This window comes from Phascolarctos cinereus, unplaced genomic scaffold, assembly GCF_003287225.1.
Source record: "Phascolarctos cinereus isolate Bilbo 61053 unplaced genomic scaffold, phaCin_HiC Scaffold_3;HRSCAF=262, whole genome shotgun sequence".
Taxonomy (NCBI): Eukaryota; Metazoa; Chordata; class Mammalia; order Diprotodontia; family Phascolarctidae; genus Phascolarctos; species Phascolarctos cinereus.
The window spans coordinates 134,281,154-134,293,748 of NW_027555736.1; the positions used below are offsets into that span (position 1 = coordinate 134,281,154).

General features: G+C 38.6%; 1 protein-coding gene across 3 annotated transcripts in view; it reads left to right on the plus strand.

Annotated features, from left to right (window-relative positions):
• Positions 1–12,595, plus strand: part of LRRK1 (leucine rich repeat kinase 1) — a 153,394-nt gene that overhangs the window by 3,330 nt on the left and 137,469 nt on the right. For all 3 annotated transcript variants that reach the window (XM_020963705.2, XM_020963714.2, XM_020963732.2), the window contains exon 2: positions 1,883–2,088. In XM_020963705.2, coding sequence (XP_020819364.1) covers positions 2,019–2,088 — 70 coding nt within the window. In that variant the 5' untranslated portion in view covers positions 1,883–2,018. The remainder of the gene's footprint in view (positions 1–1,882; positions 2,089–12,595) is intronic.

Here is a 12,595-nt window from a genome sequence, read left to right on the forward strand (position 1 = left end):
TACCACATCTGTGAATTTTGTTCTGATTTTGCTGCTCCAAACAACTTATTGTATTCCTTAAAGGGGTTTAAGGAATACAGTGTTAGATAATCTTCATGATAGAAGCTGTCGGAGTGCTTAGAAAAGCACTGGCTATTTGATTTCCAGTTCAAGTACTAAGTCATGAAATCTATTGGGCCTATTTTTGCAGCTGTAGTGCTTAATAATTGTTGGAGACACATAGTATACTAGGTGTAGTGCAGAACCAACATCAATTGATTACCAAGCCTTTTTTAAAGGGAGACAATTCAAAACAAAAAGGCAAAACCTTAAATTCTATTGATAAAAGGCAGTATGTACTCATACAAAATAAATACAGGTGAGAGAGGAGAGAAGAGTGCTGGAGACAAAGCTTTAGAGGTAATAGCCATAATTAGGGGTCATGAAATGATCATAAACCAGCTGAGGAGCCCAAGAAGTGGCCAGACAAGGAGGTAGAGAACTGGGAGAAAATAGTGCTAGGAAAACTCATAAAATATTCCAAATGAGAAGGTAGTCAATCGTTTCAAATGCTTGAGAGGGATCAAGAAGGATGTGTATTGAGGAAAGACCATCAGCTTAACAGTTAAAAAAAGATCATTGGCAATGTTGGAGGGATATGAGGTCAGAAGCCAGAAGCAGTTTATCAGTCAATAAACATTTGTTAAGCTCCTACTGTGTCCCAGGCACTGAGCATGCTAGGGATGCAAAAAGAGGCAAAAGAAAAATTCTTGCCCTCAAAGAGTTTACAGGCAAGAAAGAGAAGAAGAGCTAGAGAGGGAGAGATTTGAGGCCTGTTTGTAGGGACAGCAGGGAAAAGGGCTGGTGCATTGGGAGAGATTGAAGATTAGAAAAGGAGATGATAGTGAGGGCAGTTTACTGAAGTAGAGAGGAGGGCCTGGGATCAAGTAAGGTTGTCCTTGGCAAGGAAGACCACCTCTTTATCAAATATAAACAGGGATAGAGACTGGGATTATAATTCCATTAATTATAGGGAACTCCCTCCACCAGTGCTGGCTCCTATGTAAATTTTGGAGAGTTTTCTAGAGCATTGAAAGGTTAAATTATTTGCCCCCTGGTCTTCCTGACTCCAAATCTGTTTTTCTAGTCTGTATGTCCTATGTCATAGGTAAATATAATCCCCACTTTAAGAGTTTAAATTTTAAGGGAGCCTGCTAATTAGAAAAGGGTAGGAGACCCTGCTGATGGCACAGTCCATATCCTCTCTAATCCTCATGCTTATAAAAGAAATTTTTTTCTACATTAAATTTTATTTTCAAACAAAAGTTTACCTTCCCTTCTTCCAATCTCCTCCATCCTTATTAAGGGGAGTGGAAGAGCAAGGGAACAAGTATTTATTAAGATCCTACTATTTGCCAGGCACTGTGCTTAAATGATTTACAAATGTTGTCTCATTAAATCTATTAAGAAAGTAAGAAAAACAAAACCCCTGTTACTAACCTGTTATAGTCAAACAAATTACCACATTGACCATGTCCAAAACAAGCAAACAAACAAAAAAACCTCAGTCAGCACTCTGAGTTTTTATCACCTTTATCAGGAAGTGTGCAGTATATTTCATCGTCAGTCCTCTGGAATTGTGATAGGTCATGGTGTTGATCAAAATGCACACACTTTTTTGTATAAACATTATGTACATGATGGATGATGGCTGTTGATTGAGATATTCAAGGGATACTGCTTGTTTTCACCCAGCCCATCAGGGCTTAGCTGGAGTAAGTAGCACATGAAGGTCATTGAAAGAAAGAGGGGAGCCTTAGAAAGAAAGAATTATTTTAAAGATTTACAAGATTGGAGAAAGATTTGATCATTTAAAAAGCTCTTTTTCCCCTCTCTTGTATAGCAAACAAGAGTTCTTCTCAACCACAATGTCATCTTGCTTCCATACTGTCACCTGTACTCTGAGTTGTGCAGATGGTGATCTCTGACTGGGCTGCTTCCGAAACTGCATTACTGGAGTTTCACAACTGCAACCCAGAATGTACTGGTGTGTGGGTACTGAGGCATCTGCTGTAGGCCAAGAGCACATCATGGACCAAGGCCAAGATGGTAAGTCCTTTTGGTTTAGAACAATACAAGACCAGACTTACCTGTAAAGTCAAAGGTCTGAATGATATAAAATAATGACTCATATTTATAATTTGTTTAACATTTTTAAAGTGGGTTTCTTCCTAACTACCTTGTGAGACAGCTAGGTTAAGTATCATTATGTCACCATTTTGCAAATGAGGAAATTGAGATACAAGTTCAGTAGGTTGTTACTTGTTCAGCATCCTGTGTCCAGTAAATATAGGAGCCAGGATTTAAACTCAAGTTTCTTATTCCAAGACGAATGTTTTATATTATGCCATGGTTTGGGGTTTTTTTCTTCAAATCAGTGGAAGTGAGATTGAATATTATTTTTCATCACAAAAGTATGCTTTAGTAAGATTCATGCTAACAATATAGGAATATATCACCTAATTTTCTAATGTCAGCTCTTCCTTGAACATAAATTACAAAAAATGGAAAACCTGCTCTGCAGTGAATTATCCAAAAGTTTTAGATATACATCTTTTAAAAAGTTTGCTTATTGTAAATCTCTTTCTTTATTAGTATTAGTCAATGTGGTATTGGAACAGAATGAAACAGAAAAATACAAAATTTTATATTTAGTACTTTTGACACTTTTAAGTAAGCTTTCACAGATCTCATTTTTCTTTCCCATGCAATGACCCTTTGATGTAGAGAGGAGAAAGTATTACTATCCCAATTTGACAGTTAACTAGCTTACCAGTCAATTAATTAATTGGTCGGCACTGTTGGCCCAGAAGGAAGAGAGGATTTCAGCACTTAAGTTGCTATTCTAGTGGGGAACCAAGTGCTAAAAAAAAAAAATTTCCTCAGACTTAAGGAATTGCACATAAATGTGGCTACAGAAGAGTAAACATTTTCCATTACCACTACCCCTCCTCACCCTCCACCCATGCCATGCAGAAGGATAATGGCAGGGACAGACATATTATTGAAAATTATCTCATTTCTGTTTATTACTAAAGTGTTATGTCTGTGATATGGTTGTAGCAGGGTGTTGTCTTTCACATAATTTTTTGCTACTGGCCTATTATCCATAGGTTTTGATGTTTTCCAAAAGTAGTGAAGGAATGAACATGACCAAAAACTCAAAGAGCAATGGAAAGATTATTTAAATAGACTATAAAAATTATGTATTATAACATACTGATAATTACTAATGATATTATATATTATATTGTTTTGATATTATAGAATGGAAAGATGGTTTAAATAGACTGTGGAATATTGAGTTATTCTTGAGGGCTAGAATAAAAGACATTTTTGAAGAAATGTATACCTGGAAAGGCAGCACAGGATAATGAATAGAGAACTAGCTTTCAGAGTCAGGAAGACCCGAGTTCAAGTCTGTCCTCTGACACATATTGACTGTGTGACCCTGGGCAAGTCACTTGCCCTTTCAGTGACTCAGACAACTGGACTGAATTATAGAACAGTTGCTGATCTGCATTTGAAGAAGGAACTTCCATAACATGGCATTCCCTTCATTGATGTAATCATAGGTCCAGACCTGTTGGTCTTCTTCCCCAAAAAGGAAAGGCCAATCACATGTTGAGAATGAGAGATTCAGGATGGATAGCCTGAATGCTATTTTACTATGTCAGAAATAGCAAAAGAATGAAAAGAAAACTTCCATCCTGTTGGATGAATCTTTCATGAAGGGTTTTTGGAAAGACATGGTCAAAAATTACATGAGATAAGAATGTGTGGAGGAGTTGAATGAATGAAGAACTTATTAAGTGCTTATTGTATGCAAAGCACAGTGCTAATATGCAAATAGAAAATAGAATACAAATAGAAAAGGAAGATAGTCCCTGCTCCCAAGAAGCTTACATTTTATTGGGGGAGACAACACCTACAAGTCAGATAGAAAGGTCCCATGGTCCTTAGGGCCTCTATAGTGTCATTTCTTCTAGTAAAATTGTATCATTTTCTGTTGTTGAACCATTTGCTAGTGCCAAGGACATTGGAGAAAAGAACTGTCTTTTCTGAGTCATCAGTAGATGTAGTTTTAGCACCTTCAGGAACCTTTGCCAGACTGTATCTCCAGGGGAGCTTATTTCTCAGGGTGATGGTTTGGACACTGAGTGGGTAGCATTTTTATTCCAAAGGTTCTTGGGTTCAAGGTCCTGGACTGTCTCCATCAGGGCCTAAGGGGAGGTGATGGTGGTAGTGGTACTGGTGGTGGTGGTGGCAGTGGCAGTGGCCTGATGTGTCTAGTTCACTCTGATTCCTGTGTCTCCTTCAGGGTGCCCTGCTATTTCAGTTAGTTTGGCTCGTCTGTCCTAAAAGTCCCACTTGGTTGGCAGTTGGTGGGAATGACTGACCTCTTCTCTATGGGAACCATCTCCCCAAGTGATGGCTATGAGGGTTGGGTGGAAAGCAGGACTAGTGGTCTGAGGGGTCCAGGGCTGGTCCCTACTTTCCTGTTGGTGGCAGTTGTTGGGAGTAATGAGAAGGGGGGGCCCTTTCTCCACAATGATTTCTCCCCTCAGTGATAGCTTTGTGGGCTGAGTTAGAAGCAGGACTGCTGGTTTATGTCACACTGACATTACCAGAGCTGTTGGGTTCAGAATCCTGGGAGATGGTGGTGAAGGTGGTGGTGGTATCTGGGATTTGACTTCCCTGGCACATGCTGCTTTCTGTCTCCCTCTCAGGGTACCCTACTGCTTCAGCTAGGTTGGCTCGCAATGTGCATCAGTGACAAGAGTACTTAGCCATAGGAATTCCTTCAAGTAAGGCGATAGATTTATACAGACTTAGCCACATGCATTCTAATTCATCGAAATCAATAGTGTACATTTGCACCCTTCCCTACTCTAATGACCATTAATGTTCACAGTGAGGAATGCAATTGGTGACTATGAAAGTTATAGTCCTGAGAAGAATCTATATATGGATTAGGAGAATCTGATTCAGTTTTTTTAGTTAATAAAAGGTAACATGCATTAGAATTTAAAAAAACAGCTTTAAAACATGTTTGACTTTAATTAATTTTGAAATTATGGTACCTATTTTTCTTGCTATTTGTTTCTCCACATATTAACCTGCATTAAATCATAAGCTTGTGCATAAACGACTTCATGTTTGTATGGCATTTTCAACTTTCTCAAAGAATTCTGGTAGAGGTATGGTAAAAGCACTAGAACAAAGCTGAAAATTTTTGGAGAAAATAACAAAAATTGAGCTGGTTTTCATCACCATAAATACATGACCCAGTGACATTTCACAGATTACTGGAGCTTAGCACCTCATCTACCAGACCCTTATTGACTCCTTGTCCCATTTCCTAGACACAACTAAAACAACCAAACAACAACAAATCATGTTTCCTAGAGACAGTTCTAAACTTTTTCCTGTCTTCAAGCCTTAAGCACACCCTTCTATCCCCCCATAGCTGTATTTAAAGCTGATGACTTGGCCCCCTATTTCACTGGGAAAATGGAGGCTGTTGGAAAGGAGCTTCTTTAATTCTGTTCTGCCAAGTGTCTTGTCCGTGTCCAAACACAGCCTTCATTACTGTTCACCTGGCTTATTGCAATAGCATCCTAGTAGGATGCTTCCACTGTCTTGTCCCTTTCAATCATCCTTCACAGAATTCTGAGCCCCAGAACACTATATATAAATCTCCTTAGTAAAATCATGGAAATTCAGGAGATTGGTTTAACCATCCAACCTGGAAAAATAGTGTGTAAAAAAATGCATGTTGCCCAGATAAATGTGCCAGGTCCAGAACTGAATAGGAGCTCAGATTGGATCACATTTGGAAAATTCTATGATGCTCTCATTGCTTTGAAAACCATTTTTTCAACACTGATATTATTCCAATAATTTGTCAAGTCATAAATGCTTTTTGAAGAATCAAAGTTACAGGTGAGAAAACCATGAGTATGGTGGTGCATGTAAGTAGATTGTGGCATGTTAGCAGTGATGATTTACACATAAGAAGCAGCATAAAAATGACCTCAAGATTAAATCTTCCTGATTATGCCCAAAGGGCTATAAAATGGTGCATATCCTTTGACCTGGCAATACCACTTCTAGGGGTGTATCCCAAAGAGATCATAAAAACAGGAAAAGTACCCACATGTAAAAAAAAATATTTATAGCAGCTCTTTTTGTGGTGGCAAAGAATTGGAAATTGAGGGGATGCCCATCAATTGGGGAATGGCCAAACAAGTTGTGGTATATGAATGTAATGGCATACAATTGTGCTATAAGAAATGATGAGCAGGCAGATTTCAAAAAAATCTGGAGAGACTTATATAAACTGATGCAGAGTGAAATGAGCAGAACCAGGAGAACATTATACACAGTAACAGCCACACTGTGCAATGACTGACTTTGATAGACTTGGATCTTCTCAGAAATGCAAGGATCTAAGACAACTCCAAAAAACTCATGATGGAAAATGCTGTCCACATCCAGAGAAAGAATTATGCAGTCTGAAGGCAGATGGAAGCGTACTATTTGCTCTCCTTTTCTTTTGTTGTTTTATTTCTTCTTTCTCGTGGTTCCTCCTAGTAGTTCTAATTCTGCTTTACATCATGACTAATGGGAAAATATGCTTAATATTAATGTATAAGTAGAGCCTATATCAGATTACATGCCATCTTGGGAAGAGGAGAGAAGGAGGAGAGGGAGAAAATTTAAAACTCAAAATCTTATGGAAGTGAATGTTGAAAACTAAAAATAAATTAAACATTAAAAAAAAAAAAGAATAAATCTTCCTGGAAAAGGAGGTGAGCCATTCATATAGATAGAATCTCTGGTTCATTTGGGGACTGTGGGAACTGTAAGGATTTCTGCAAAGATATGGATATAGCATGTCCTACTAAATAAACTAGAAGGCCACAGGTTCCCCACCCCTGATCCAATCTAATCCCTTATGTCACAGATGAAGAAACGAAAGGCTGAGAGTCTATGGGATTTACCCTAAGTCCCAAGTCTAGCTGATGGGAGGGCTGGGCCTAGGACTTGCATCTTCTGGTTACATGTTATTTTTCCTCCTCATTATAACATAAGGCATATAACTTATCTGCCTCAATCTCTGTGATGGATCAAGCTAAATGTTTCTCCAGTTTGAGTCACTTGGATAATTGTCTCAATTCTTTACTTGACTTTGTGTGGGTAATCACAGATATCCTGACTCTCTGAGAAAGTTGTAATAATCTGTCCTGGTTGGAGGGAGTTCTGGCTCCACAGAAATAATAAACCCATCTAAGAATTGATAGGCTTGTAAGTCCTAAACCCCCACCAAACTTTAAACTACAGGAGGGGAAGACCTGAATCGTATTTCCCTCAGGACCTATCACAGTGGTTTGTGCGTAGTTCATTTTTTGCTAAATTTAATTAAAAACTAAGTCTATCTTAAGACCAAACCCACAACCTCACCCTAATTAGCATCATCTACTAGATAAATCAGCTAATGTGTATACATGCCATAGGAAAGAAAAACATTTCTTGGGCTTTTATGAATTGTATTTGAAAATGAGAACCCTTTGAAAGTAGGGTGTGTGTTAGATGAAACATATTATTATAAATGTGAAATTAGGGTAAATGCAGTGTTGATAATGGGACTAAGAAATCCTCTTAGACAAACATATTATTAGCAGAACTGAGCATTCTTGATGGAGTGGAACACCAATGAACTTTAGAAAAACCTGTCTCTCTGGCTGTGATTACCCACACAAAGTCAAGTAAAGAATTGAGACAATTATCCAAGTGACTCAAACTGGAGAAACATTTAGCTTGATCCATCACAGAGATTGAGGCAGATAAGTTATATGCCTTATGTTATAATGAGGAGGAAAAATAACATGTAACCAGAAGATGCAAGTCCTAGGCCCAGCCCTCTCATCAGCTAGACTTGGGACTTTGGGCAAATCCCGTAGACTCTCAGCCCTTCGTTTCTTCATCTGTGACATAAGGGATTAGACTGGATCAGGGGTGGGGAACCTGTGGCCTTCTAGATCCCTAAATAAGGCCTTTTGACTTTGGCCTCTAGGCCACAGGTTCCCCACCCCTAGACTGGATGATACGAGTCACCTTTGATTCTGAAATTCTTCAGCTCTCTAAACTCACCTGCTTTTACCACCTAACAGCCTGCATGACTATGGACGTGTCATAGGACTTCTCTTACTTACCTTAAAGTAATAAACTTATGATCCTCTTATTTCTTAGTGTGACTATATTATAAGAATAATTACATCTTTATTAATAGCATTTTCAATTTGAAAGTAATTTTATGCTTATTGTTAACATTTTTGCTGATGTTGGGTTGATTACTTGAGTTTTTCTCAGCTTCAGAAATTAAATGCCTCCCACGTGGAAAAGCAGCGTGTAAGAACTCTGTATCATACTCTGAAGCATTATTATTTTTTAAGATGATGTTTCTTTTATTTGGTGTAATAGCCTGTACACTTGTCTCTCTGCCTCGTCTCTTCCCACTCTAGGCCATTCGCCACTCAGCTGTCAAAGCACACATCTGACCATGTCACTTCCACCGTTCAGCCAACTCCGGTGGCTCCCTGCCTCCTACAGGCTCAAATATAAAATCCTCTGTTTGGCATTCAAAGCCCTTCACAGCATGGTCCCTTTCTACTCTTCCTGTCTTTTTACCTCTCAGTCCCTGCTACAGATTCTGTAACCTAGGGTTACTGGCCTCCTTGCAATGCTTCATATTGGACAAATTATTTGCAGACTCTAGGCATTTCCCAGGCTGCTCCCCCTCACCCTGAATATTTTTTTCTTTTTTTAAAATGCTTTTTTGTTTTTTCCAGTTACACATAAAGACAAATTTTAACATTCATTTAAAAAAAATTAAGTTCCAGATTTTCTCCTTCTGCCCTCACCTTTCCCATCCCTAGGATGGTCAGCAGTTTGATATAGGTTATATATGTGCAGTCCTGTAAAACTTATTCTGCAGTCTTTTTCTTTCTCATCTCTGCCTTCTAGCTTCCTTTAAGTCCTAGCTAAAATCTCACCTTCTACAAGAGATCTTTCCTGATGTCCCTTCATTCTAAAGCTTTCTCTGTTTTATGGAGAGCTCACACAAGGCAAGTGTTCCCATGGTGGTTAGAAGAAGTGATGCAAGGCCATTCTCATGGTCTCTCTGGAGAACTTTGGAATTGATTGTGTGACATGGGAGGCACTGGCATAGGACTGCCCAGCATGGTGTGCCTTCATCAGAAAAGGTGCTGTATGAGCAAAGCAGAATTGAAGTAGCTCAAAAGAAATTCGAGATGCATGAATTTAGAGAATCCAACCCAAATGTTTGCAAGGACTGTTTGTGCCCAACTTGTGGTAGAACATTCTGAGCTTGTATTGGTCTGATCGGCCACAGTCAGACCCACTGAAACTTGACTCTAAAATAATGATGTCATTTTGGTCCTCTTTGAGCACTAAGGACAACAACAACTCTGTTGGTTATCTCCAATTTTTCCTGGACATATCCCTTTTGTACATAATTGTTTGCATGTTGTGTCCTTCCTTAGACTGTGAGTGCCTTAAGGAGGGACTATCTTTTGTCATTTTTTATGTGCCTACAGCTTAGCACAGTTCCTGGTAAGTGCTTAATAAAATACTTCTATAATTATGTGTGGCACTTGTAACTTTTCCCAAAAGTTCACATTTATAACAGCTAGGAAGAAATTATGTCTATACTTCTGGCTTGTTGTTTTAAATACAAAACTTCATGGTAATTCAGATATGAAGTTAAAAAGTTTAAATACAAAAAAATCAAGAAATGGGAATTCTTTTATTAGTATTTTATTAGCATGTGTTGTTGTTTGTAAGTGACCTTTGGAGTCGTTATGTAACCTATTACAAGTTGAATCTGTGCTAAATGGATGAACATTGCTTTGCGAACACTGGCTTTAATATTTCATTTCTTTTATGGGTTTTAAATTTGTATCCATAGTGGCCCCACAGCCTGGTTTTATACTTTCCCTGAGTTAACATTCAGTTGTTTGTGAATTATGGGGAGGGTGAAAAAAAGTATATGATTTTTTTTTGCTTTTTTTTATTCTTATACAAATGAGAAAGTATTCTCTCCCTTTCTCAACTCTGTTGCTTGTTGAAACAACTCTCATCATTCTAGTCACACCAGTTTGCAACTGTAGTTGGCCTCAGGTCTTCCCTCTACCTCCCCCCATATCATATCAAATGCCAGGTCTTGGCACTTCAACCTCCACAACACCTGTCGCTTCTGTCCCCTTCTCTCTCCTCACATACCCTCTCCCCCCCCATTAGCTTCCTTATTAGTCAGCCTGCTTCCACGTTTCTCTTTCTCCACGTCTCCTCTGCTATCGCAGGAGCTTAGTGGGCTCCTGGAGCTGTCCTTCCTGATCCCCACTCCCCACTCCCCCGAGTCCTTTCTTGGACTATAAAAGGATTGGGGGTGGGGTGATGGTTAAGATGTCCCAAAGATGTCAGGCTTTTTCTGAACTCTTGCTGTCTGCTAAAGAGGAGTTGCTGAGTACTCCCTACTCCAGCCTTCATCTCTCTTGTTGTGCAGTCATTTTTCAGCCATGTTTGACTCTTTGTGACCCCATTTGGGGCTTTCTTGGCAAAGATATTAGAGTGGTTTGCCATTTCCTTCTTTAGCTTATTTTACAGATGAGGAAACTGAGGCACACAGGGTTAAGTGACTTGCTCAGGGTCATATAGCTAGTAAGTGTCTGAGGCCGGGTTTGAACACAGGAAGATGAGTCTATCTGATTCCAGGCCCAGCACTCTATCCACCAGGCCACCTAGCTGCCCCTCATCTTCCTTGCTAAGAAGTAAAATTTTTTTATGCATATACATGATTAGTATTTAATATTAACTATTTGAGATGTTTCAGGCATCACTGAGGGCTTCCATTGAACCATATCCACAATAACCACCATAGAAGTTACTGTAAGTGTCCAAACAGGTGAGAACTCCCAAGAGCTCAGTCTCTATGTCCACAATACACTTTCCCTAGTTAGCCATCATAAATGAATCCCTTCCCCAAAAGGATCTTCCACCAGCTTCCACTTCAGCAATATCCTCTTTCCCTTGGTTTGTCTCCAAAAGAAAACTGGTGTGAAAATACACTAAACCAACCCCATTTTAGAAATACTTAGAAATAAATATTTCTCCAGTCTGAAATCCTTCCCAGACTAAACTGAAGAAAATATTATCAGTTATTGTTATATTGCTCTGCTTAGCTTCTTTTTATTTTATTCTGAACTTAAGTACCAAAAAAGAAACAAAAAAAATTCCCATATGTAAAGTAGAAGAGAAAAAGATATGAAATAGTGAATATGTATGGAATACATACCTATTACTTTTTTTAAAAGAAAGTATGTAATAATTCAGCAGGTTACTCTCAAAACTGTCCTGCTTGGCTAGTTTCCTATGTGCATTTTTTTTAAATAGAATTTTTATTCTGGACTATACATCAAATCCCCTATAAAAAAAAAACCCTGAGCATTTCCATATCTAAAATATAGCACAAAGATGATTGGAAGATAAGTTACATCTGAACTTTTAACTAAGCTCTGTAACTGTTTTCTGTCTCACTGTGGATTTTTATCTGTTGTTTGAGAATGTTGTGAATCATAACTCTGACATGGCTCATGTTAGAAAGATTTTCAAAGGTGAAGGGTACTTCTGTCCAATTTTGAACCTAAGGAAAAAATGTTTAGACTTAATTTAATCTAATAAAAATTATTTCTAGAAGGCCTCACTTAGTATAGAATTTTATTCCACCCTGGGGTACTCATAAAGACATTGAAGAACCCTTGATATAACAATAACCCATTGCTATCATATGTGTTTTAGTACTATTTCTGCCCCCTCTCCCTTCTAAACCACAGTGACTTAGGCAATGATCTCTAATCTCCAAAGGATCTAAGAGTTTTAAATTACTCTAGGCTCTGGGGAAACCTCACCTTCATCTAGGGGAACTTATTTAAGCAGTTCTTCAAGTCTTGGCACAAAGACTTGTGTGGCCTTGTACCACTGGGTGGTGTTGGGGCTTTCAGAGATGCCCTCACCTTTGGTGGGGCAGAAGAACCCTTGCTACTGGCCCTAGATTTCTCTATACATTTTCACTTAACACCCCCATAGATTGATTATTAATCATCTTATCTACCCCATGGTTTAAAAGCCATACCCAGTATTCCTTCCATGGAGTAGCTGATTGGTTTAAGATTGGAAAAGGAGTACAGGAAGGCTGTATGTTGTCACCTTTTTAATTTAACTTATATGCAGAGTATATCATGGAAATGCCCCACTGGATGAAACAAAAACCAAAATTAAAGTTGCCAGGAGAAATATTAACGATCTCAGATATGCAGACAATACCACTCTGATGGTAGAAAGTAAAGAGGAATTAAGCAGGCTGGTCACAAATACAACCCACCAAATCTGTCTTTTAAAAGTTTCACACACATAAACTCCTTCAACTTTATGGGGCCTGGTATGCAGAATTCCCCGTTTTATGCCCCCTCAA